At 40.5% G+C, this 27,271-nt stretch overlaps 1 protein-coding gene across 2 annotated transcripts in view; it reads right to left on the bottom strand.

Moving 5' to 3' along the window:
- Positions 1–6,704: 6,704 nt before the first annotated feature.
- LOC124144388 overlaps positions 6,705–27,271 on the bottom strand; it is a 32,186-nt gene continuing 11,619 nt past the window's right edge. The window contains exons 2-4 of one of the 2 annotated variants that reach the window (XM_048381205.1): positions 25,432–25,899; positions 13,845–24,801; positions 6,705–10,704 (exon numbers count right to left, since the gene is read on the bottom strand). In XM_048381205.1, the coding sequence (XP_048237162.1) occupies positions 10,001–10,704; positions 13,845–24,801; positions 25,432–25,899 (12,129 nt within the window). In that variant the 3' untranslated portion in view covers positions 6,705–10,000. Of the gene's footprint in view, positions 10,705–13,844; positions 25,900–27,271 lie in introns of both variants that reach the window. The other variant, XM_048381204.1, reaches the window with a different exon arrangement.

The raw sequence follows: 27,271 nt of genomic DNA, 5'->3' as shown, positions 1-27,271 counted from the left end.
TTGAAACGTGCTGGCCAATGTTGGCTGAAATTATTTTTCAAAACTTACATTTTTTTTCATTTTTGTTTACTGTAACTCTAGTAACAAGAATCATATCATTTTGATAGTAGCAGACATGAAGAATAATCAACGATAGAAACTAATAGTTTTAGTTAATCCCATTTAAAATCAGATCATAGTTCTTGCTATCGCTAAACAAAGATCTGAGGACACCCCATGACAGGTCAAATCTGAACAACCTTTCACGAACTTTGACTGACCAAAGAAATGGTTAACAGGAAATTGACATTAGCCAATCATAAAGCAGCTTTCTCGAGCTATACAGCACTAGTTTCAAACTGGCGACTTCCCGTGCAAACTATCTTTTGAAAAATATTTTGACAAGGTTCTCGATTCAAAATTAGAAAACAAAACAAAAGAACATTCTGAAATGACTAGGCCCGTGATGATCTGGGGTAGAATAGGTCTTCAGCAACCCATGTTTGCCGTACAAGGCGACTATGCTTGTCGTAAGAGGCAACTAACGGGATCGGGTGGTCAAGCTCGCTGACTTGGTTGATGCATGTCATCGATCCCAATTGTGTGGATCGATGCTCATGTTGTCAATCACTCGATTGTCTGGTCCAGACTCGATTATTTACAGACCGACTTCATATAGCTGGAATATTGCTGAGTGCAGCGTTAAACAACAAACCAACCAACCAATCTGAAATGACTAATGGTTTGCCTACATTGTATGGCAGTACTTTCCCACAGGCTATACAAAGTCTGTTCTGTTCAAATTTTGATCCCATTAAAGCGAGAGATAGACAATGCTTTTGAAGGAACCTGTCTGCAGCCTATAACTGTCGTTCGAAATTCCGTGTTACCCATTCGAGGTTGCATGATTAGAAAACACATTCCGACTGTCTCTTTCTTGATCTGGTAAGCGATGCTCTGATTGGTTGGATGACAGGTCGTTCTGATCTTACCAGTTGTGGGATGTCCTCAGATCTTTTAGTGGTAGTGAGATTTATTATCTGGTTTTAATGAGATTGATTTTGAGTCCAGTAGCCCTTATAATGATAACATATAGCAAAACCCCCAAATGGCAAATTTCTTATAGGCCTTATGCTACCTTAACTATTGGGCAGTTTGGCAAGGACTATAGGACTGATGCCAATTTCAATCACTGCCACTTAGGCTGTGCTTTAAGTATGGTGCTCTTCTGACTGGCATTGAAAAGTTTATCCATGACAATATTTGATCATACATTTTGGTCTCTAAACATTCCTAATGCACAAATGTTGTTTACATTGTACAATAGTGTGATAATAGTGTACTTCAAACATAGTGACTGCTAAACTTGACGAAGATGCAGATAGTTAATGATACAGATTCAGTCTTCATTCCGTGGAAAACATTTTTCTTTGTCTTTGATTTGTTATATTATGGCCCAGGTTCCTCAAAGCGATCTTTGCACTAAGATGATCGTAATTCCAGTACTTTAACTTAGACAACTTACGACAGTTGTAGCGCTAAGATCGCTTTGCACACAAAAAGACACAAGTTTTATTCTCATATTAATGCAGTTTGTGAAATTTGATTTTAGTTTATCAAAGCTACAAAACCACACATTGGTCATGCTGTGTAGCTTGTGGTTTGATGATAAGAGTTCCCCTGTCGTTATTTAGTTATTTATGAATATGATACACATCTCCCCTTGGAATGTGATTTCTTGTCTGTCATTTGTGTTGCTTTCCGTTTACAGCTTCAATAACTGTCCCAGTCATCCAGTAATCGTTGCAGCAACTGAGTGGCGATATGTACTGAACAACACAGTGTGATAAACACAGTTATACACCAATCATATGCATAATATTCATATCTTATTCCAGTGTGTTGAATAGTACTGTATAACATTTTGTTGGTGCTTATATTGACATTATGACATATTTAGAATTGTTTGGCCTGTTTTCAGGCAACCTTGGGAATACACTTCCTCCCATGAAGTCACCATGTTACAATATGCCAATACTTCTACGGTCTTCCACCACCTGTGAATACATAGGGCAGGTATGCGGTGTAGTGATGTGTCTATTTTTAGTCAGCCAATGAAATGAGGCTGTGTATAAGTCACAGAAGTCTATTAAGTCTAGACCAACACCTCGTCTCTGAAATGAAAATAGGTTGGTTTTTTTCAAAAAAACAGTTTATTTATCTTACTGGTAATAAAATATAATGTAAAGGAGCCCAGAGACCTGCTTCATTTTCAGAAACTGAAACTACAGTAATCTTGACTTGCCTACTATTATAGACTTGCAGGGGCTGTTTTGGATATATTTGTTTCAGGGTCTGTATGACAGACCAGAACAAGCCCTACTCCTTATATGAACTTTGTGTGAACTCTACCATGGCCTCACATTGTTGCCATGTGTAGAGCAGATATAGAAGGGCTATGTCAAGACAGACACATTGCCATGTGTGTGATATAAACTGAGTGCTTATTGGTGCTCTGTGTTCCCTCACCGGAACCAGGCCAAGGCTTGTTTCATAGGTTAATGATAGCAGCTACACCACAAGGCGGTCGTATGTATTGCTGGGTGATGGAGGAACGTAGTGTATTCAAACCTGTTGTGTACTGAGATGTGTAACTCGTATGTGTTACATCTTTGTTGGCATTCACTTTAGTTTATTGATTCAAGGTTATTTGGACTGTAATATGACATTTGATCAAATTAATGAATTAATTTGATTTATTGCAGATAGCATAGTGATATTATTTTGCTTTTTAGTTTTATTACTTATTTGTACCCACATATATTGCCGTAGTCTCTCTTGCCCAGATAGACGTACAGTCTTTATGTACACGAGAACAAAGTAATTTTGTGCTTCAACATTTATTTGTACCTTTTTCTTTTGTTAATGATAAAATTTGAATCTCTTTTGTGAAGAACTTTTGTTCTGTATAATTTATATGATTTAAGTTTTGGAATAACCATGGTAACATACTAAATGTTCCCATATCCAAATGCCTTAATTATTACTAGCCTATTTCAATGGCATTTGGGATTTCCTGTAGTTTTTAAGATACATTTTCAAAAGGTTATAATTATTGTATTTTCAATAATTTATCTGTATTGATGGCAACAGTAAATGAGTTTTTTTTTAACTTTTTACTTATTTCTGGTTGGCGGAATGAAAAAAGAAACATTTTTAATTTTTTCACATTTAATTTTGGGAGTCTAAAAACAAAGTCTGGCCTTAGGTGTGCTATCTTCTTACAAAAGATACATGATGTGTTTTGGATATGTTTTGTTGTTGACCATGTATTTTATTTGTTCCATTGTGAGGGAGTGTAATGTGATTGGTATTTTATGGTTGTGCATAGTCAATAATTTTGTCAGTGCTGTGAGCAGTGTATTAAGAACCAAGTGCGTTTACTACATTGAAGATGTAAGTTTGTCCCTCTTATGTAATGTTGAAGTATTTTGTTGAATTCGAGCCTATCAGTGTAAGTAAATGTCCTTCTACCATACCATGAGAGGGTAAACACGTTGGGTAAATTATGCGTTGCAAGGTGTCATTGTTTTAGAACTTGTATTTTGTTCATTATATCTGTTAAATGTGGTATTGACAATTAAGTCCCTGTTGTAACTCTTTCACACTGGAAATCAGTTATCAGTAATAAGTTGCCATTCAGATAACCTAGTGACCCGTCACTTCATATCAGATGCATTGTTGCGTCTTCCACCATTGGGACCATTTAATATTCTGGGTCGGGGCTGCAATTTATTTATTTCTTTCAATAATGTGTTCCACAATAATCTGAAAAAAATGTTTTTTGCCTCAAATATTAACCCCAAAATAATTGATTAGAATCCTGAAAAAATGTGTTGTAAATTATTTTTATTATTTTAAATATAATCTTGAAGCAGTGACCCAGAGATATTCATTCAAAAAAAAAAATACGGGTGAATGTTGAGGTGTGGTTCCAAGTGTGTATTTTCTTTTTGTCATTTCCATTTTAAACAATTTATTAAAAAGAAATTGTAATCATCAAATCATAGAAATGATCAGTTTCAGCTCATTCTTTGTTTTGAAGTCATGTAGTTCAAATTTGTTCAAGAGGTGTAAACACCCAACTCACTCACTCACTCACTCACTCAATGCCACACTATCCATCTCCATTGTTAGATAAGTCAGGCGCATACGCAAATAAGCGAGAAGATTTAATTTAGGATGCCCTGAATCTTTAATTGTTTACGTCTATCAATCAGTCCCAAGCAATATCTGAAAAATAATGGTAGCAGCATTAAACAACACTCTCAATTTGAACAGTCCCAAACCAGTCCCATAGATGTCTCGATATCACTTTCCTTCAATCCCATTGTGATTTGTCAATAATACAAGTTTGACCTATAAAGGTACAAAAGAAACCAGGATGGTCAATATTCTATCCTGACAGTATAGACTTGATGCCAACATGTGCCCTTGTCTGCATCCATATTAGGTTGGAAGAAAATATAATCTTGGTCCCTATCTAAATCTATGTTGGTCAATACCCCAATGACATTCTAGTCCAACAAAAGTTGGTTTACTCAAAGCACATTTCCACAAAAGGGAACAATACTAGATGGAATATTTCAGTTTGCCCTATGAATTTTGAATAATCTACTAAGGCCCTTATTATTATTTGGTTTACAGATTGACCGACCCTGAATTTAAAAACATGGTGAATAATTACTTTTTTTTATGAGGACAGTCATTTGATTATTCCCCCAGATCACTTAATACATTTCTTCTTTTTTAATGTAATAAGCAAAGACCCATGTTGGAGGCCCATAGCTAACTCATTCCTTGAAATAGGAACCAATTGAATTCATCCCAGTACAATTTTGCTCAATTATTATGGAGGAAAACATGCTTTTGCCGAGTTCTAATTTTACACATTTACTTTGTCACATGTTATTTTGCAGTCATTTGGAATGTATTACTTGCAGCAGTTTCTTCAAGTGCATTTTGTTCAAGTTTTAGTTTAACATAGTCGACGCAGTAAGTCAAGGGACAGTCAAAAATGTCTACTTAATCGTATTTCTACTTAATGACCTCAAAAGATGTGGCCTTTTTTCACCAACAGCTTATTGATCACATAAATTCAGTCGTGAGGTCATCAAATAGACATAATTATTTTAAACAGCTGCTTCACCAGAATGTATGTCATCCTGCTATTCAAACTAAATTATTCTGGTGATCAGGTGCAAACTGATAACTATTCATAACAGCACAGAAATATGTAATATTTTCATAAAGTTCAGTGTTTTATATGCCAAACCTGCTGACAGGGAGTCGACTGTATTTTCAACTAGAAGCCACAGTGTATATCTACCTACACTTAACAATAGCGCATATATTAATCCTAGTTTAGTTAGATAGCTGTAGTTTCCCTTCTGTTTCTAAATGGATCTGGAAAACAGGTTTTTTCCACAATAAAGAATCTCTCTATTTGCTGTGTTTGGTTTGGTTTGTCATGCATTTGTCATGGTGTCATTCCTAAAATGCCATGGAGAAGAGATCCCCAGCAATATATATGCAGGTCGTAAGAATCAACTTAATAGATTGGGTGGTCAGACTCGGTGACTTGTCATCGGTGAAAGCCAGTCATCATAGCCAGCGGCTGTTCAGGGTTGCCTGGTCCAGATTTCCTAAGCTTGGGTGGACCGCCTGCATGGCCTAGGGGTAGAACGTCCGCCTGAGAGCAAAGGGTTGTAGGTTCAATCCCCAGCCGTGTCACACCCCAAGACATTAAAATATGGCACTTGTTACCCTGCCTGGCTAAAACAAGGACTGGCTCGGAGTCCATATACTGTGTCTGAGTGGGGTATTCATGTTAAACCGCAGCATGGTATCTCAGTGGGCTGGCGCTATAAAATCGGCATTTGTCCAGACTAGTACAAGCAGCTACACACACATACATGCACGTCGCATGCACAATTTCACATCATCTAAGCATAGGTACCTCAATAACACAAGACCTGAGTGAATAAAATGGAGTCAATTAAGGTTTACAATCAAATGTTGATAGACATGGATATATGAAGGAAGATCACATATCCAATAAAACATAAAATGTTTAACGCTGCACTCCGCAATACTCGACTCGATTATTTACAGACCGCTGTCATATAGCTGGAATATTGCTGAGTCAGCAAGGTTTGATGCATTTCGCGATGTAAGACCCGTTTTTATCACAATATAGATCTGGATTATCGATCAGATCGTCCTGACTGGGCGCTACCATTTTGTGTAGAGCAAACGCAAGTGATACGAGAGGTGGAATCTGATTGGTCCATAGGAGAGGCTTAGAAATGACTGCTAATAGCCACTAGTGGCGCTACGATCAAGCCCAGCAATTCCAGCCTAGTTCGGCAAGGGTGGAAACTGGACTTTTAAAGTCGGTTAACTCTCTTGCCTTCGTGGGAAGATTAATTGCATGTGGATATTGGAAACAGTTCTTTCTCCATGATATTCCATGCAAAGTCACACTACATTGCTGGAGAAGATTAGCAGATAGGAATTCCAGAAAACAAAAGGCATCACCATACCAGCTGGTGGAACATAACTTGCTTGCTTCATCATCAAAGATGTTTGATGTTTCCACTCCTTTGACAGTTGTTCAGTCACTGACTGTGACTATCTTTCCCTCTCATGTAAAGTACAACAAATCATTTTCAATGCATAATTTTAATACATGAATGGCATTAAAACAAATAACATGAGACAATCAACTTTTGAATACAAGAATCACTTCCATACTACAGATAACAGTCCCTGAGACAATTGCATTTAACATTTGGAGATTTAAGTAAGCAACATACGCAATGTTAATGACAATGTTTTTTGAACACATTGGAAAGTACACATCTCTCCCGTTTTGTTTAATTGAGATTATTGTTGTCGGGAATTGAGAAAACTATGGTTTTCCCTGTAAAACGGCTATAGAATATTGACTAAGCTGTAAAAATTTGAACAATTTTCAGAAGATTACTTTTCCTGACAAAACAACTGAAAATATGGCGACTCAATGGACGGTTTCAGTTCACGCTGTTTTAAGCGTTAAACATTTTGTATTAATCATGAACACATTCTTGACGAAACTGTACAATAATTAACCATCATATGGATAATAAGATAAAAGTGATCAATATCAGCACTTGTTTTGATAAAATACACAAATCAGACTTGGTTTAACCAAAACATAAAATGCCCTTTTTTGATTCGCTTCTCAAGGAGATGATCTCCACGTCGCATCAATTCACATACAACAGTGTAGCTTTTTTAAAATCAAGTACTGACTTAAACAGTCACAGTGCTGGGACGAATATGACTTGAAAACTATAAAATAAATATATGCACATCATCTTTACACAGTCATAAACAATACTAAGGAAATTGCTAAATTTATGAACCATGTGAGTGAGTATGGTTTTACGCCGCTTTTAACAATATTCTAGCAAAATTGGGGTGGAGGACACTAGAAATGGGCTTCAGACGTTGTACCCCAGAGGGGAATTGAACCCGAATCTTCAGAGTTGCAAGCAAACACTTTAATCCACTGGGCTACCCCACCGTCGCAAGACTTCACATTCTGGCTCTACATGCCGAGTACCCGGTAGGCTTTAACTCCCTTCAGCAGAGGATGACAACTTCAGATTAGTAGAGTGAGTGAGTATGGTTTTATGCCGCTTTTAGCAATATTCCAGCAATATAACGGCAGGGGACACCAGAAATGGGCTTCACACATTGTACCCATGTCGGGAATCAAACCCGGGTCTTCGGCGTGACGATTGAACGCTTTAACCACTAGGCTACCCGACCGCCCCTCAGATTAGTAGAGCAAATTGAGATCCAAATGAATCAGACATGCTTCGATTTATGGATGCTGTGGACATGATGGATGAAGTTGAACATGAACCGCAAAACAAGAGAAACAAAATAATAATTTTATCAATGTCAGGTCAGACTCTGCATGAGTGAGTGAGTGAGTGAGTGAGTATGGTTTTATGCAGCTTTTAGCAATAATATTACCGCGAGGGACACCAGAAATGGGCTTCACATAATGTACCCATGTGGGGAATCGAACCCTCTTCATTGGCGTGATGAGCGAACGCTTAAACTACTAGGCTACCCCACCGCCACTCTTCTGCATGAAAATCTCCGACAAGGTCATGTCAGGTGAACCTTGATCAGATATTGACCAACCAATCAAAATGAATAATGTGTGGGTTTTTGAGCCCATCAGTTGTCAGCTTTTATAAAAGACTTGGCTGGGAATTTCCCATCTTTAAAAATGTAAACCAGCATTGTACACAAATATTCCGTCAATAGTACTCTCTTTTGGACGTAGATGTCAGTCAGAAGCGACTGGATATATAAAATATCAACAATGTAACAGCAGAGCTTCAGTGACAATTGGCTGATTGCCATTTGTGTGCATATATGATTTTCAAAAGGAGAGAGTGAGTGAGTGAGTGAGTATGGTTTTACGCCGCAATTAGCAATTTTCCAACAATATCACGGCGGTGGACACCAGAAACGGGCTTCACACATTGTAACCATGTCGGGAATCGAACCCGGGTCTTCGGGCGTGACGAGCGAACGCTTTAACCACTAGACTACCCGACCGCCCCTTTTCAAAAGGAGGGGGGCTTGCAGCATATACTTGTTTGTTTGATGCCACACTCAGCAATATTCCAGCTTTTATAATGCCATGCAATCAATTAGCCTGATCCATTTAGTCACCTCTTATGACAGAAAAACAGAGGTTGCTGGAGACCGATGTTCGTAACTAGAATCCATGAGGGTGTCAAATACTATGCACCGAGCAGATCTGCCACTGTCATATATACAATTGCATGGACCGATGCTCATGATGTAGATCACTGGATTGTCTGGTACAGACCACCATCATATAGCTTGAATATTGTGGAGTGTGGCGTTAAACAACAAACAAACTGTCATATATACACATACTACAGAATTAAAAGAACAGTTTTATGCAATTTCTATCATATACATATAAATAGACAGTTTATTGGTTGTCTGTTCAAAGGAAGGGGCGGTCGGGTAGCCTAGCTTTTAAAGCGTTCGTTCGTCACGCCGAAGACCCGGGTTCAATTCCCCACATGGGTACAATGTGTGAAGCCCATTTCTGGTGTCCTCTGCCGTGATATTGCTGTAATATTGCTAAAAGCGGCATAAAAGTCTAGAAGAAAACCCATTCTGTGATCTGGCGGAGCCATAGCACACAAAAGTTCAGTCTAGATGAAAACCCATTCTGTGATCTGGGAAGCCATTGCACACAAAAGTTCAGTCTAGAAGAAAACCCATTCTGTGATCTGGCGGAGTCATAGCACACAAAAGTTCAGTCTAGAAGAAAACCCATTCTGTGATCTGGCGGAGTCATAGCACACAAAAGTTCAGTCTAGAAGAAAACCCATTCTGTGATCTGGAGGAGCCATTGCAAAGAAAAGTTCAGTCTAGAAGAAAACCCATTCTGTGATCTGGAGGAGCCATTGCAAAGAAAAGTTCAGTCTAGATGAAAACCCATTCTGTGATCTGGGAAGCCATTGCACACAAAAGTTCAGTCTAGAAGAAAACCCATTCTGTGATCTGGCGGAGTCATAGCACACAAAAGTTCAGTCTAGAAGAAAACCCATTCTGTGATCTGGCGGAGTCATAGCACACAAAAGTTCAGTCTAGAAGAAAACCCATTCTATGATCTGGGAAGCCATTGCAAAGAAAAGTTCAGTCTAGATGAAAACCATTCTGTGATCTGGAGGACCCATTGCACACAAAAGTTCAGTCTAGAAGAAAACCCATTCTGTGATCTGGCGGAGCGATAGCACACAAAAGTTCAGTCTAGAAGAAAACCCATTCTGTGATCTGGAGGAGCCATTGCACGCAAATCCTCATCACTAAAAGCCTTCAGCCGTCCCCCACTTCAATGTTGGTCCCACTCTCAATCAGTTGGGGGAGGAGCCAATCTATACAAATCCTCATCTGAAACATCCTCTATGTCCACTTCCCCGAGAGGGACATCAGATCCTTCGGAAGAGATCATATATCCAACATCATCATCAACCCTGCATTCCATCTCACTGTTAGAGTCCTCCTCATCAGTAGAATCCTCGAGCTCCATGTCCCTCACTTCAATCTTCTGCCCGGGTTGCCCCAGAATCACATCCTTCATGTTCTCATCCATGTCCAGTGTTCGGACACCCAGCTCCTTCAGCAACCGGGGAAAATCCTTGTTCATGATGACGTCTTCCAACATCACGATCGGATCCAGGTTGACCAACTCGGCCCTTGCAGCAGGCCGACGAGCTCTTTCGTTCATAGAGATTCGAAGATCTATAATTTTCTCCGGCTTGTGTCTATGCTTGTTCTTCAAGTGCGACCTCATATTCTTGCTGTGGTAGCTGTCATACTTGCAGTAGCCACACTTGTAGATTCGCCCATCCAGGTGTTCCTCCACATGTTGGCTGAAGCTGTCTTTGTCCTTGGCCTGAAATCCACAGAAGCCACATTTCAACACCAATCCCAGGGACATGTCTGGGTTGAGGTATTTGAAGTTGCCGTGTGAAGCAAGATGGCTCCGGAACTTGTAGAGAGATCCCACCTTGTACCGGCAGAGGTGACAGCAGTAAATTCTCCTGTGGGTTGCTGGAAATAAAATAAAATTATCACAAAAACATTAAACTTCACACATGCATGCATTCAGTTCAAACTGAGCTCTAAAATACAAGGCATTTTCAAGGCATTTTCATATAATTTTCACAGCTATTTTGCCCTTTGCACCAGTTGGAATCTGTTTTGACGGATAATATTGACTGGTTATTATCTTGCATTGACAATTTATATATAAAATTATATTTTCAAGGCCTTTTATAACAAAAATAATAGCCCAAGTCAATCAATATTTCTTAAATTTAGCAGACTAACACCCTCAAAGAAGTCAACGTACTGCCACCGTTTGGATAGCTGGGATCTAACGAGGACTACATGAAGAGAGTAAACATATCTCCCGTCAATGATCAAGAGACAAGTATTTTTGACATTTCAATAACAAATATATGAAAAAGAAATGTGATCATGGCTAATATACAAGTAAATGTCATTAGGTACAAATTCTGGTGACGTTCAAGGCTTTTCAAGACAGATACTAAACATCTAGGCTTTTCAAGACGGACCTTCAAGATGGAACCCTGAGCATTAATTAGATGGGGACCAGGATTGAAGAATCTTTGAGTTGGGCAATCCTGCATTGATAAGGCCTAAGTTTTGATAGTTCATCTGCTAAATATGTCGCTTTAATTTCATGAGTGTGTGTGTGTGGTGTGTGTGTGTGTGTGTGTGTGTGTGTGTGTGTGTGTGTGTGTGTGTTGTGTGAGTATTTGCTGGTGTATCAAACTTGCAGCCCCAACTTGATCATGATAAGGAGAATAACTTAACAACCTACCATGGTTACCATGGTAATTCTTCTGTGACTGTATTGGAAAATATTGATACACAAGAATTGTATAGTGATACATGTATTGTTGATGGCCGTAATTGAATACACCAGTATACCAGTTATATGGGACACCTCTACATTATACATGTATGCAGTGTGTGGCAGAGTATGTAATTATGTTATGTTATGTATATATTCAGGGACCTTGTCAAAGGCAGATATATGGCCCTAAGTCTGCAGCAAATGTTATTAAAAATTCCCAAATTGGAATTACAATTTTCCCAAATTCGTGTTAAAACGTTCTGTCTTTGAAGAGGTAATTTGTACCTCATTGACAACAGAGCCAATAAAGTGGAAGAGGCATTATCGTTTAGTTTTATAGTATCACAATAAATGTAATGTAAAACCAATGAACATGATAAATGTAAACTAAAATCAAAACAGTTTTCCCAGTTTGCTTGTTCATGAACATTGTGAATCTATATTGAAACACAAACATACTTTAGGCTGGATACCTGGTACGCTGAACATAGACTTTTTTATTGTTCTTTTGATGCGTTTTTATTTCCCATGTGTTATACGATGTTACGGATGTATAACGGGAGATTTCAGTACATTTCAGTCAGTCTTCATAGCGAGGATTTGGCACACATGTACATGTGACCTAGATTTACATGCACCGTATTCGACGTAATAAGGGCCTCGCTCTAATAAGCGCCCACGTCGGGATTTGCTAATATATTGGCTATTGAACAATCCCAATTAGCACCCCTTCCGACCCCTATTCGCATATAATACGCACAGCTTCCTTCCCCTATTCACGTATAATACGCACTCGTTAAATTATGGAAAAATATATCTGTCGTGCATTAACATTTCAGACTGTAAGCATAAACCACGAAATTTATCTTTCAACTCCAAAATAATATTCTAATAAGAGCCCCCCCATTTCTAATTGTGAGAGCGCCCTGGGCGCTTTTTACGTCGAATACAGTATATAAGTTGAAAATGCCCTACCAAAAATCTGAATTGAAATAAATATAAATCATCTATCATTTGTCTGATGTTCAGTCATACAAGTGTTTCCAGGTCAGTTGTTGGATTGCTCTCCAGCATGTCCAGAAGACTGTTGCATTATGGGAGTATTAAGGGGGGATAATTCATTAAGGGAGGTAACATCCCTTACTGAACAGGGCTACAAAGTTGCCTGGGTGGCCATATTGAAAATCAGATTCAAACCTCTAGAACAAATTGGGAAACATCATTGACAGGAACAAATATGTTAAGTTTTAACCACACTGGTTTCTGAGAGATTATTTTTGACTGATGACAGACGACGGACAAAATTTCAAAATCTGATGGCACAATCACGATCAGATGATAATAATAATATATGTATATATATACATACATATATATGGTGTCAGCACCATACCCCTGCTCGTGGGTTTCACCGAAGTGGTAAACATCTGAGACCTGCATCACTTCGGGCTTTCCTCCCACATTAAGCTGACACACCGTGATATAACTGGAATACTGTTAAAAGCGGCGTTAAACCAAACTCACTCACTCAATTATCTTCAGGGAGAAGACTGTTGAATTATGGGAATATTAAGGGGGGGGGGGGGGGGAGAGATAATTCATTAAGGGGGTAACAACCCTTACTGAACAGGGCTAGTGATTACAGTTACTAGTTACCCAAATTCGATCTCAACATGCTTATCATCAGTAGAGGACGTAACGTGTACGCAAGACGGCTCTCCCGTCTTGCGTACAAGTGACCACCTGAGAGGGGGTCACTCATATGCGTAATGGCCTGTCAGTGGACCATGGATTTCTGCATGTTGCACAAAAATGTCTCTACAAGCGTTATTTGTGAAAATAATAAAACAAAATTAAGTACAGTTATTGATCATTATACTAGTTATCGAATGACATGAAAAAAATGTCATAAGAAAAATAATAAATGGTCAAATTGGGAGAAAAATGTGCAAAAATTATCATATGTACTATGAATTTCAATATATACCCATGCTATGTACAGAAACGACGGACCGATAGAAAGCAATGCCGTGCATCGTGTTATTTTATTTTCGCGTTAAATTAGTCGCAATGACCCATAAGTCTTGCTAAAGTTGTATTTGAGCTAGGCGATTATGGTGTTTTTTTTTAAATATTTCCTCAGACGTTCACAAAAATATTGCACAAACCTCATGTCATGATACTTATGGGTAGTTCTGCATATTCTGGGAGCGTATCGTGACCCCTACAACTAACCCATCCTGCCCTTGAATCCCTACTGACATCCTAACTTAGCTACATAGCAACCAAAATGGACATGAATACTTACAGGTTCTTTTCACTCGCTCTTCTTTCCGTGCTACGATGGGTTCATCTTCATCTGATGATGAAATCACAGCCCTTATCCTTCGTCTGCATTTTTTAACAGGTCTTGTCAAAAACTCAGAATCGGAATCTGACTCTGACTGAACGTGTTTTTTGTGTTTTACCACCTTGTTTTCAAACTCAACATCATTTTTTAATGGTTCTGTTGATTGTCTCTCAGTTTCGGCCTCAGATGCTGCACGAGAAGCTTCTGGTTCGATTGTTTCAGGCTGTGAGGTGACCTTGACCTTTTTATTGTTGGCACGCTCAACACAAATGGGAATAATGTCTCGCACTTTCTTCTTGATTTTTAATCTGGCCTCTTCTGATTCTGGAATTTTATTCCCATGAAGTCTCTCCAGACAATGTTTTGCAAGATGTGTCTTTATTTCAGTTTTACTATTGATGTTGACGTCACAGTAAACACACACATATTTGTAATAGACTCTCTCTTCATGATCGCTATTATCTGGGCTGCTTGGCACAAATGACGCATACTTGGACCTCTGTGGTTCTGGTTCATGATCGACTTTGGGGGCATGTTTAGAGTCTTTAGATACGTCTTTTGAAGAGTCCTTTGAAGAGATATTTGATGCTTCAGCACTATTATCAATTTTCTTAGATTCCTTTGATTCTGGAGAAAGCTGGTCTTTTAGCGATTTTGATGATTTTGTTGGCTTTGGAGCTTTATCAGAACCAGAAGACCCACCTGGAAGTGCAGGCTTATTCTGAGCAGCATCCGCAGACTTCCCTGATGGCGGACTCTCACCAACACCAGGGGAGACCTCAGGAGAAGGGTGGGAACTTGTTACTTCTGCAAGCATACTTTCCAGAGGTATTTCTTGGTGCAAGATCTCCTTGCCTTTGTGGAGGAACCGAATGTGGTTTTTCAGTGTGTCTTCTGTTATGTAAGAAGCTGTACAATAAGCACACTGCATTAGTTTATTCACATTATGTATCTTCTTCAGATGTAGCACTCCCTTGGTCTTACTGCTATCCACATAGCTACACTTAGGACACTTGTATGACACTTGGCTGTGTTCTGTATCTTGTGCCTTCATTTTCTTAGCTGGCTGCCCTTCTGCATCTTCCTCATAACATTTCTCTTTCCGCTTTTTTAACTTTACTCTCTCGGAAATATCACTCACAGCTTTGTCTCCAGCATCAATCTTTTCGAGAACAACTCTTGCCTCTTCAAATGTTACAGGGGACTCCCTCTTTTGTTTGTCTTCTTCCTTTGGAGTTTCAGGATGAGCATTTTCTGAATTCTTGTTACCTTCCTCATTTTGACAAGTTTCCTTCTCCGCAAATAGAGATGAGAAATGTTGTAAACTATCAGGCGTGAAATCATCATCATCATCATCATAACCATCTCCACCTTCATCTCCACTCTCAATCGTATTCTCCGGGACTGCCACAGGTTCATCCATGGTTTCAAGCGGATGTTTACGAGTGTAATGAGACTTCAATAATTCCAAAAGATGTGTCTTGAATTTACAAAACTTACATAGGAAATAATCAGGAACTAATGACCTTGAAGCATCTGTGATTGTCGTTGTTTTTGTTCCGGAGTTTTTATGAACTTTGAAAACATGAGTGCCAACACTGTGCTTTGTCAAGGCCATGTAATCACACAACCGACACTTGAACCTTTTCAACCCCCCTGCAGTAACTGACATCACATTCTTAGAAACTTTCTCAGGACTTCTTGCATGCTTGATCGGACTGGCAGGCTTTCGTTTTGCAAGGAGGTCAGACAACTTAGGTTTTGCAGCTTTTGGTGGTTTTTTTCTGTCTGTTTTAGGCTGAGCATCCTTTTTCTCCAGATAGTCCTTAACTGCCGACCCAATGTCCACATCAAGGAACTTGAAGTAGATATGACTTCTCGGGTGCACTACTTTGATGTGATCACCCATCTTGCTTTGTTCCAGAAGTTCAAAATCACAGTGTGGGCAGGCTACAAGATTGATCTTCAAATGCTTGAGGAGATGACAATGTAGGGAGTACTTGCTTGGGTAATCAGCCTGGCAGCTCCTGCAAATCAGTTTTCTTATTTTTCCGATTCTGACGTCATACATTGGCTGTAGTTTCTGATCCAACATGTCACTCCCAACTCTCAACTCTGTTCGTCTCTCATGGGATGAGGAGTGATCAGAGCTTGAAGACTTAGTGGTACTCTGATGAGATCTTTCAGTTCTCTTTTTATCCTCATCTGATACCATATCTTTAATGTTGTTGGGATGATATCGAACTGATAATTCTTCATCAGGATGTTTTTCTTTGGAGTGTTTTGCCACAACATATCTTTCAAGTCCAGAAAAGTCACAATAACAGCATTTGAAAAGATGCAGACCAAAATGCCTCCTCATGATGTGGCTATGCATAGAATAAAGCGACTGGTGTTCTGTTTCACATCGTTTGCAGATCTTCTGCTTTCCAATCACTTTATACATGTACTTCAGCTTCTCATCTAATTCCTTAGTACCCAGAGATGGCTTGACATCAGTGACAAGCTTGTCGTCCTGGATCAGCTTCCCAAGAACCTTGAAAATCTTTGGCCTTATTTCATCCACAACTGGAACTACCTCTTCTGTGTGACATTTCTTTTCATGGATATCCTTCATGTGATCTTTCACAATGTTCCTTCGGGAGCTCTTGAAATCACACTCCTTACATTTCCACAAAGAAATGTCTAAATGGTCGAGGATGTGGCCATGGAGGTAGTTTCTCTTGTACAAAGACTTTGAGCAAATCATACAGCGATAGGATGATCCATGACCCTCGTATAACCACTGAAGTTCCGTGTCCAATAGGGTGCTGCCAATTTGGAGTCTCATATCATTCGGTTCCAATTTCACTGGAGCTTCATCTGTCACGACTTTTTTCAGTGGACTTCCTATTTTCCCACTCTCGACTACAAGCTCTATTTCAGGATGGTGTTTATCCATATGGCGTTGAATATTGGCTTTGTACACCGAGGAAAACTTGCAGCTAATGCATCTGACAGGGCTGATGAAGACACTGTTGTGAGGAATCGTCATCTTCAGTTTACCTTTACCTTTTTCTCTGCTGTGACTGTCAATGGGCTTTTCACCTTTCTCAGCACTTTTGTTATTGGCTGAAACTTGATCTTCATTCGATGAAGTGTTTGAAAGTGAAGCATCCTTTGACATCTGTTTTGGCGTCTTGTTGGTACTTGACAGATGGCGCTTCTGCCTGTGTACATCAAGCACATTTTGGTCCAAACATTGAAAAGGGCATTGGGAACAGTTCAATACATCTGTCTTGGACACCTTGAGTTTACGACTAAATTGCGTCTGCCCTTTACCAGTCAGCTTGTGAATCTGGGCCATATGATTCAACATTACATCATTGCTGCCCACTTCATATTTGCACACTGAGCAAACATAGAGATTGTAGGTCAGTAGTTTGCTGTGTCTTCTTAAATGTATCTCAAAATTTGCCAGAAAGTTGAATCCATCAGGGCACTCTGTGCATGAAAATGCTGTGGCCGTTTTGCTTGTTTTATCATCGTGCTTAGCAATGTGAGTGTTCAAATCATGTCTATCTACCCCAATATATGTGCACACCGAACACCTAAAAACAGGATCAAGGGAAGCATCTTTGACAGAGCCACCCAAACTGGTCTCATCGCCTGTTTCATTACAGGAGAGGTGTGCATCAGTATTTTCAGCTAATGCAGGTGAAGCAGCTCTGTCAATCTCAAGGACAATGTTCTGATCCACCCTGCCACCGTCTCCCAAAACTGATGGAAGAGCTTCAGTGGCAGGAGCTGTAGAAGCACCAATAGCTGGTTTTGATGCAGATGAAGACTTGGGTGAAAGCAATGACAGGGCATGATTGTCTTTTCTGTCCTTGCACACTAACTGTTTCAACATATTTGTCATTCTGCTTTTTCCTGGATGAGCCTCCATGATATGTTTGACTAGCACTGTCTTTGCACAATCTCTAGCACTGCAATATCTGCAACTCACAACATGAAGGACGTTTTCTTGTAGATGTTTCATGAAAGAGACAAGATCAGAGAATACATCCTTGCAGTAGTTGCACTCATACTCCTTGACTTCAGTGTGATTGCTTGCCAGATGCTGATAATATCCCTGCAAGATGTTGGTCGTGAACCTGCAGCCTGAGATTGAACATGTGTGCACAGCTATACCAGGCGCATGGCCCACATAGTGCTTCACAATGTGGCGGAGCAGGCTCTCAGGACCATCGCTAGAATACTGACAATGGGAACACAACAATGAACCTGATCGGTTACACTCAGCAACATGTTTCTTAAATTCTTGGGCATATAAGGAAGAATACCCACATTGTGATCCACAAACATAAAACGTCCATGTCGTTGTCACTTTGACAGGAGAGGGTGCGTTTCTGTTCAAATCTTTTTCTGATCCTGGCGCCAATTTTTTAGAGTCCTTTGCATCCCCCGTGGTGTGATCTCCCCGATCTGAAGAAACAGGTTTAGCAACACCCTTACTTTTTTCGTCACTGTCCTGATTGGGTGTTATTGAAGGCAAGTGTCCTTCTGTATTATCAGCACCTTCTGACATGACTGAGGACACAGTTCTTGAAGTAATCTTGACACGGGGCAGGTCACCCTCAAGATCTGGTGCTGCTGTGGATTTGTCCAACTCATCATTGTTGCTGGATTGCTGTTCCTTGAATGAAGGCTCCCCAGTACCACTGGCCACACCACGGACATATTGGTCAGGAACCCCAGTTGCCAAAGTACCAGAATGATACTCAACACCAGTTTTAGCAGTTGCTTCATCCCCATGGATGATGGGAGCTAAGCCTTTCGGTCTTGCTTCAGGAAAAATAGCATTTTGTACAGGCTCCCTGGAAACAACCTCTGAAGAAATGTCTATTATACCTTGGCTGTGTTTTGATTTATCCATTTGGCACTTCTGAGCCTTACTTGGCTCATTTTGAGTGTTTGAAAGTTGAGAATCCACAGTGTTTGATACAGTTCTGTAGCCTTTAATTTCAAGGTAAGATGAATTGCCTACCAAGCCAGTCTTAAGTTTCTCCATGTATCCATCCGTTTTTGAACATGCTAGAATATTCAATCCAGACACATTGGATGATTTACAATGGGGGCAGGGCATGTTTGCATCATGAATGTGATTCCACAGATGTGCTCGGAAGCTGTTTTCATGTTTAAATCTTCCCCTACACATGGCACAGACAAACACACCATTGACAAGACCTACTGTAAACATGACACACACACGCTTAGATTGATCAGAAGGCTGTGGCTTATACACATAGCTGCCAGAAGTCAGAGTCTGTTTCTGCCCTTCACTTGGCGGGATATTCTTGGAGGAAACTGCATGTTCTACTTCTGATGGATTCTGTCTTTTTGGATGGGTGAGAATTTGTGACTCAACGGGTGCTGTTTGATTTGATGACTTCAACTGCATGAATGGCCCATATCCGGCTTTCTGAATGACGAGAACTGGACAGTTGGGATTCACAATTGATACATTTTGTGGAATAAACCCAGATGCAGCAGTAGAATTCAGGACCTGAGGAGTGCTTGATGAGGATTGTTGTGATGGAAGAAAAAATGATGTCAAAAGAGGCAAATGCTGCTTAGCTGTAGGGGGTCGCGGTAATATTGTAATATTAGCAATTGGAGGCCTAAAAGCTTGAGTTATATCATGGAATTTCAGCTGTTTATCCTTAGATTTGGTGTTCCCATCAGGGCTTCCTTTATCTTTGACAGGCTGAATTTCTCTTTCTGCTCTTTCTCCTTTTGATGAAGCTTTGGAAGAGACTGGGGTCACACCAAACTGATTTACATTCGTGTTTAATGATACTGGAATGAGAATGGGCTGCATATTTGATTGCAGACCTTGATTCACTGGAACAGTGGCTGGATTCCCCAAAATAATTTTATTTGGGTCTGATGAAATTATATGGCTTCTGGGCATAATCTTTGGTGGAGACAGTGTTAGCTGTTGAACAACGGAGTTTGATGCTGGAGGAGATGTTAATACTGAGGTGAATCCTGTGATTGAAGCATCTGACACTACAGGGGTTTTCACTCCACCACTAATATGATTAAGGAACACTGGTATCGCAGGTACTGTTAAACCTGTTGACTGAATCACCTGAACATTCATACTCTGTGGAGAGATTGTTCCTGGTATTATACTTTGAAGGCTGTTATGAACTGGACTAGTTATAGGTTGGACAGTTGTTAGCGCTTGTGCTGGGATTGCTGCTTGGGTTGCTGCTGGAATTGCTGCTTGGACTTGTGCTGTGATTGTTGCCGCAACTGGTTGAGGGACTGTTGCTGTTGCTGTTGCTGGTGCTGATGCTGAGACTGAGACTGAGACTGTTCCTAGGTTTGTTGTAGCCAATACAGTATCACCATCCCTTGGTTTCACCAACTGCTTTGTAAAGATAACATCAGGCGTACTATTCCTAGATTCTCCTCCTTGATTAACCATTGCAGTTTTCGACGTGTTGAATGATGTACTGAAGTCACTAGATCTAGGCTGTATAACATTTCCTTGGTCCAGGACTCTGTCCATACTGATCTGATTGACTTCAGCCTGATCACTTTGATCGAAACCAGGCTCTGGCACTTGCTTTGTACCCTGAACAGATTCCTCAGTGCCCTGAACAGATTCCTCAGTGCACTGTGTTGGCATGCCACTGGTTCCTTCGGCCTTCTCATCCAACAACTTTGCTTCGTGATCTGTTTTCTTTTTTTTACAGGACCAGTACATACCATTCAATTTATCAGCAAAATACATACAGGTTCCCTTCCTTTGGGCTTCTCGCATACATTCTTTAGCCTTCTTGATTGCCCTCAAACCACATCTAAGCTGTTTTCCGTTATGACTCTCTGACACATGCTTTCCGATATCAGATCGTGTAATAAAGTACTGTGAACAGTAAAGGCACTTGTATGGCTTCCATAAAAGATGTTGCATCACATGTTCTTCAAAGCTACCACCAGAACCTATTTCATCACAGAGAAAGCATTTGAATTTATCCTTTCTTTTAGAGTAGCCAATGGAAATTCGACCCTTTTCAGGACTTTTTAACTTCAACTCCTGCTGGGGAGGTTTGTCTTCAGAATTGTTATCAGCTGTTTTTTCATCATCTCCTCCAGTTTGAACTTCTTCACCTGCTTGACATACATCATCTTCAGTTTCAGCAACATCTGTTTCTTTCTCAGGACTCTTCATCATGTTCATGTCTCCTGCTTCTAAATATGAGGTTTCTTGGCTTTGTCCTTCTGCCACTTCACTGCTGCCAGACGATTGATGTTCCCCTATTGCAAAACTGGTATCTTCCCTCCCTGCATCAGTAGTTTGGACAGCATCACACATTTGTTTTGCAGATTTAATTGAAGCTTGTACATTTGATTTCTTCAAGTCAGGACTTTTGTCTTGAGCATCAAATTCTTCTCGCGTGAGTGTAAATGGGCTTAACATCACAAATCCATGAGCATTATTTGCTGTATCCTCCTTGGCAAATGTTGCTTTTGCACCACTCTCTGGGTGAAAAACACCATCCCTAAGACCACTATCCTGATCATGGGCCACCTCTGTAACTGTCTGCTCTCTGGAATCATCTGTCAACTTTTCGTTTTCTGCCAATTGTTGTTCTCTTGACGGATGTTCATCAGGATTTTCCTTAGCTGTACTGACGTCTTGATAACTGTCACCTTCCTTATCAAAATGAAAGTGATCCACATCAAAAGGTTGAGTTTCACAAGTCTCTTCTGAGTCATGTACCTTGTCTTGTGAAGAACAAGCATCTTCATCAGGCTGTTCCATAATTTTGTTGTCTTGACTGACATTATCTTCAAAACTAGACTGTATGTGATCCACATCAAAAGGTTGAGTTTCACAAGTCTCTTCTGAGTCATGTACCTTGTCTTGTGAAGAACAAGCATCTTCATCAGGCTGTTCCATAATTTTGTTGTCTTGACTGACATTATCTTCAAAACTAGACTGTATGTGATCCACATCAAAAGGTTGAGATTCACAAGCCTGTTCTAAATCTTTTTTAATGGGACAGCTGTTGATTCTATCTGTTCCATCACCAGTGTCACCTTCTGGAGTTGTAGTGTCTTCTCTCTCTCCACTACCACCTAACTTCTCTTTTTCGCTGTTATTACCAATCTCTACACATTTCTCAGATCTTGCTCCTTGCTCAGTTTCCTGGGTCTGTTCATCACTCAAGCTTTCTGTGGTCTTCCTGGTCATGCCTACAGCTAATTCACTGGCATCCTGCTCACCTTCAGTAAGATCTGTTTTCTTATTGGTGAGAAAATCATGGCTCTTTGCATCAACAGATTCTTGACACTGTGAATTTTGATCCTTCAATTTCTGACCAGCACCAGACAAGCCTTGCGTATGCTCGTGTTCAGTTTCACATTCATGCTTATCAGTGACCAACTCTCCTAAAGAGTCATCAACTCCAGAGTCTGTGTGTGCAGTGGATGGATCCTCACAGATAGAAAGGGGCGTTTCCTCTGGTATACTTTGATCATGTTCTAGCTGCTCTGCTATGGAAGACAAAGAACCATCTTGACTTGGTTTGCCAGTTGCTCCCTCTGGAACAGGTAGCTTTTGTTTTGTAAGAGTCCCGTGATCAGAACTTGTCTCATCTGTACTTGACTGATGGATGTCATCTGCGGGTGGATTATTTGAAAATGTGTCATCTAATTTATTTGAGGATTTGTCTTCATCAATATCAGCACAACTTGTTTCACATTCAACCTCATCAATGACCAACTCTCCTGAAGAATCACATTCTTCATGGTCAGTAGCTGCTTGTGAACTGGATACATCAACATGATCCTCACAGGTAGAAAGGGGCGTTTCATCTATCAGATTTCGATCACGATTTGGCTGCTCTTCAAGGGGAGACAAAGAAACATCTTGACTTGATTCATTCTTATCAGTGACCAACTCTCTTAAAGAGTCATGATTTCCAGGTTGTGTGTGGGCAGTGGATGGATCCTCACAGATAGAAAGGGGCGTTTCCTCTGGTATACTTTGATCATGTTCTAGCTGCTCTGCTATTGAAGACAAAGAACCATCTTGACTTGGTTCGCCAGCTGCTTCCTCTGGAAGAGGTTGCTTTTGTTTCGTAAGCACCCCATGATCAGAACTTGGCTCATCTGTACTGGACTGATGGATATCATCTGTAGATGGATTATTAGCAAATGTGTCGTTTGATGGATTTGGGGATTTATCTTCATCAATATGAGTACAACTTGTTTCTTCAGCAATCAATCCAGACTTTCTTCCTTCATGCTTTTCCTCAGTATCAACAGGTTCTTTTGGAACAGGTTGCTTTGATTTGGAAAGATCCCCATGATCAGAACTTGTCTCAACTGTACTGGTCTGATGAACTGCATCTGCAGGTGGATTATTTGCAAACGTGCCATCTAATTCATTTGAGGATTTGTCTTCATCAATATCAGCACAACTTGTTTCACATTCAACCTCATCAATGACCAACTCTCCTGAAGAATCACATTCTTCATGGTCAGTAGCTGCTTGTGAACTGGATACATCAACGTGATCCTCACAGGTAGAAAGGGGCGTTTCCTCTATCACATTTCGATCACCCTTTGCCTGCTCATCAAGGGGAGACAAAGAAACATCTTGACTTGGTTCACCAGCTGCTTCCTCTGGATCAGGATGCTTCAATTTGGTAAGGACCCCATGCTCAGGACCTGTATCATCTGTACTTGGCTGATGAACATCATCTGTTGGATGATCATCAATGTTGGATCCATCAATGTGATCCTCACAGGTAGAAAGGGGTCTTTCATCTTTCAGATTTTGATCATGCTTTGGCTGCTCTTCAAGGGAAGATAAAGAACTTTTTTCAATTTTGTCATTTGATTCATTAATGGATTTGTCTTCATCAATATGAGCACAACTTCTTTCTTCAACAACTGAAACACCCTCGTCATTTCCATGCTCTGCCTCATTATCAGGATTTTGGCTGTATTTACCAGACACTTTATGTGAAACATTGTCGTTTACATTTCCTAATGCAGCACATTTAAAATATGTGACATTTGCAATTTGTTGCTGGACAGTTTCTTTGAATGAATTGTCTACAAGTGTTTTATTTGATTCATTTGGTGGCTTGCCTGGAGGGAATGGTTCACGTAGTTCTTCATCTGCAGTTGACAGTGACTTTCTACAAAGTGCAACACTGACTGCACATACAGATGCTTCTTGGGTAACAGAGTTTACAGAATGTTCAGAAACAACTTCAACTGACTCAGGCCTCCTATCTGAAACACATGGATGTTCCACTTTTAATTCCTCTACTCTATCATTACTGTCATCACTTCTTCCCTCCATGAGATTACACTCATCTGTTGATTCAGGGGGAGATAGAGTTTCTGCTTGTGGTGGGGTTGTTGCAACATTAACTGCAGTTTTACTCACTGCATCAGGTTTAAAGCTTTCCCCAATGTCATTCAGTGGGTTCACTTCAACTACTAATGGACCAGCATCAAATAGATCATTTAAAGGTTTGTCTTCTTCAATGACATCCTTTTCAGTTTTCTTCTGCATGCTTGATTTCTGATCAGTACCACAGTCGCAGACTTCTTTCATTCCAGCAATTACCCCTGAGTTGTTGTCCTCGCAATTTTCCTTTTCCAGACCACTGTCGGATTCTTTGGCCTCTTTGTGGACATTCAGGACTCCAGCAATTACCTCTTGGTTGTTGTCCCCACAATTATCCTTTTCAAGACCACTGTTGGCATCTTTGGCCTCTTTGAGGACATTCAGGACTCCAGCAATTACCTCTGGGTTGTTGTCCTCAGAAGTTTCCTTTTCAAGACCACTGTCGGATTCTTTGGCCTCTTTGTGGACATTCAGGACTCCAGCAATTACCTCTTGGTTGTTGTCCCCACAATTATCCTTTTCAAGACCACTGTTGGCATCTTTGGCCTCTTTGAGGACATTCAGGACTCCAGCAATTACCTCTGGGTTGTTGTCCTCAGAAGTTTCCTTTTCCAGACCACTGTCGGATTCTTTGGCCTCTTTGTGGACATTCAGGACTCCAGCAATTACCTCTGGGTTGTTGTCCTCAGAATTGTCCTTTTCAAGAGGACTGTCGGATTCTTTGGCCTCTTTGTGAGCATTCAGGACTCCAGCAATTACCTCTGGGTTGTTGACATCAGTATTTTCCTTTTCAAGACCACTGTCAGATTCTTTGGCCTCTTTGTGGACATTCAGGGCTCCAGCAATTACCTCTGGGTTGTTGTCCTCAGATGTTTCCTTTTCCAGACCACTGTCGGATTCTTTGGCCTCTTTGTGGGCATTCAGGATTCCAGCAATTACCTCTGGGTTGTTGACATCAGTATTTTCCTTTTCAAGACCACTGTCAGATTCTTTGGCCTCTTTGTGGACATTCAGGGCTCCAGCAATTACCTCTGGGTTGTTGTCCTCAGATGTTTCCTTTTCCAGACCACTGTCGGATTCTTTGGCCTCTTTGTGAGCATTCAGGACTCCAGCAATTACCTCTGGGTTGTTGTCATCAGTATTTTCCTTTTCCAGACCACTGTCGGCATCTTTGTCATCTTTGGAAGCAATTGCGACTCCTCCAGCTTCAGTTAGGCACTCAGCATCTTCTGATGGATGGCAAACAACCCCAGCTTTTGGACCAGGCTCTCCTGGTGCTTCTTGATAATCCAAAGTCGACTTTTCTGCATATGCCTCATTAACAGTGCTGCTATCAGATGCTGATTGTGATCTTTCAGCGGGATTAGAGTCATCATTTGTTTTGGGTGCCAACTTGTCATTCTGCTCCTCGGGGTCAGTTACTACATTCTGAGCACATTTTTCATCCATGACATTAGTTTCAGTTCCTGCTGCAGCCTGACTTTCAATAGCATTGTCTGAAGGCAAATTCTTTTCTGTTGAACACAATTTACCGCCATCTACCTCATCTTCTGATGGATGACCTCCCGGAACATCCACTGTGTCCATCTGTGGAGATGAAAAAAAAATGTCCATACATTGGTTAAAGTTACTACTCTAAGGGACCAACCATTAATATTCTTCTGAAGGGATGGGAATTTTATTAGAAAGAAGACATTTTTTCAGTCAGTGCTTCAAGTCTATTCATTTTCTCTGGAGGAAGGTGTCAAAAAACTTCTTTTCATATAACACATTTATTACAGGAAATCCAGTAGTCAAAGCAAATCAAGTTTTTTTATCTCTTTTTTTAAAACCCAAAACAATTTTTTCCCCAGCATTTTCAGAAAACGTTTTAAAAAGGTTTTAACCCTGCACCCTATTAGACCAGACGGCATGAAGAGTTATCCTGGAGTTAATAGTTGTGATATGAATAGCAGTGAGTGAGTAAGTGAGTGAGTATGGTTTTACACTGTTCTAGCAATATTCCAGCAATATCACATCAGGGAACACCAGAAATGGGCTTCACACATTGTACCCATGTGGGGAATCGAACCTGAGCCTTCGTCATTACAAGTGTTTATCTGCTTGTACTAGTTCAGACTTAAGATGACCAGCCCACTGATATACCATGCCCATTATACCATGCCATTCAGACACAGTATACTGACCCTGAGCCAACCAGACCTTGTATTAGCCCCTTAACGCAGAGCGCCAGGCAGGGTAACAACAAGTACCATCTTTTTAGAAGTCTTTAGGTATGTCGCAGCTGGGGATTGAACCTACAACCTTCCGCTCTCCAGGCAGACGCTCTATCCACTAGACAGCGGAGGCGGTCTTGAGCATGTTGAGTGCCTCTTTCTGACTTTAAACATGCAGGATCAGGAACATGACCTTGCTTTTAACAGATGTTGCCTCAAGATTTTTTGAAAACATAATAAGTGTTCATTGAATGGCCTGAAAATAACTGTTGTGAGTCACAAAAAACATTCTGTCTCTAACATAAATTAGAGAAAACCTAAAAAAACAGAGGTCGAAAAATCCACTCCACTCATATTGACAAGTGGCAGCATGTGCAGGGCAAGAAAGAAATGAAGAAACGCTTGTCCTATTGGGTGAGAACCTATTTCAATCGTATCAATTTGGACCGCCTCCGTGGTCTAGTGGTAGAGCGTCCACCCGGAGAGTGGAATGTCCGGGGTTCGATCCCCGGCTGCGTCATACCAAAAGACGTTAAAAGATGTACTTGTTGTTACCCTGTCTGGCGCTCGGCATTAGGGGCTAAAACAAGGACTGGTCGGCTCGGAGTCAGTATACTGTGTCTGAGTGGGGTATTCATGTTAAACTGCGGCATGGTATCTCAGTGAGCTAGCACTATAAATCGGCATCAGTCTGGACTAGTACAAGCAGCCACACAAACACACACGTCGCTATATAAGTGCAA

Source organism: Haliotis rufescens, unplaced genomic scaffold (assembly GCF_023055435.1).
Source record: "Haliotis rufescens isolate VD_foot unplaced genomic scaffold, xgHalRufe1.0.p SCAF_37, whole genome shotgun sequence".
In the NCBI taxonomy this organism is placed as follows: Eukaryota; Metazoa; Mollusca; class Gastropoda; order Lepetellida; family Haliotidae; genus Haliotis; species Haliotis rufescens.
The sequence above is the reverse complement of the archived record's forward strand: the minus strand, read 5'-3'. Positions and strand labels throughout refer to the sequence as shown.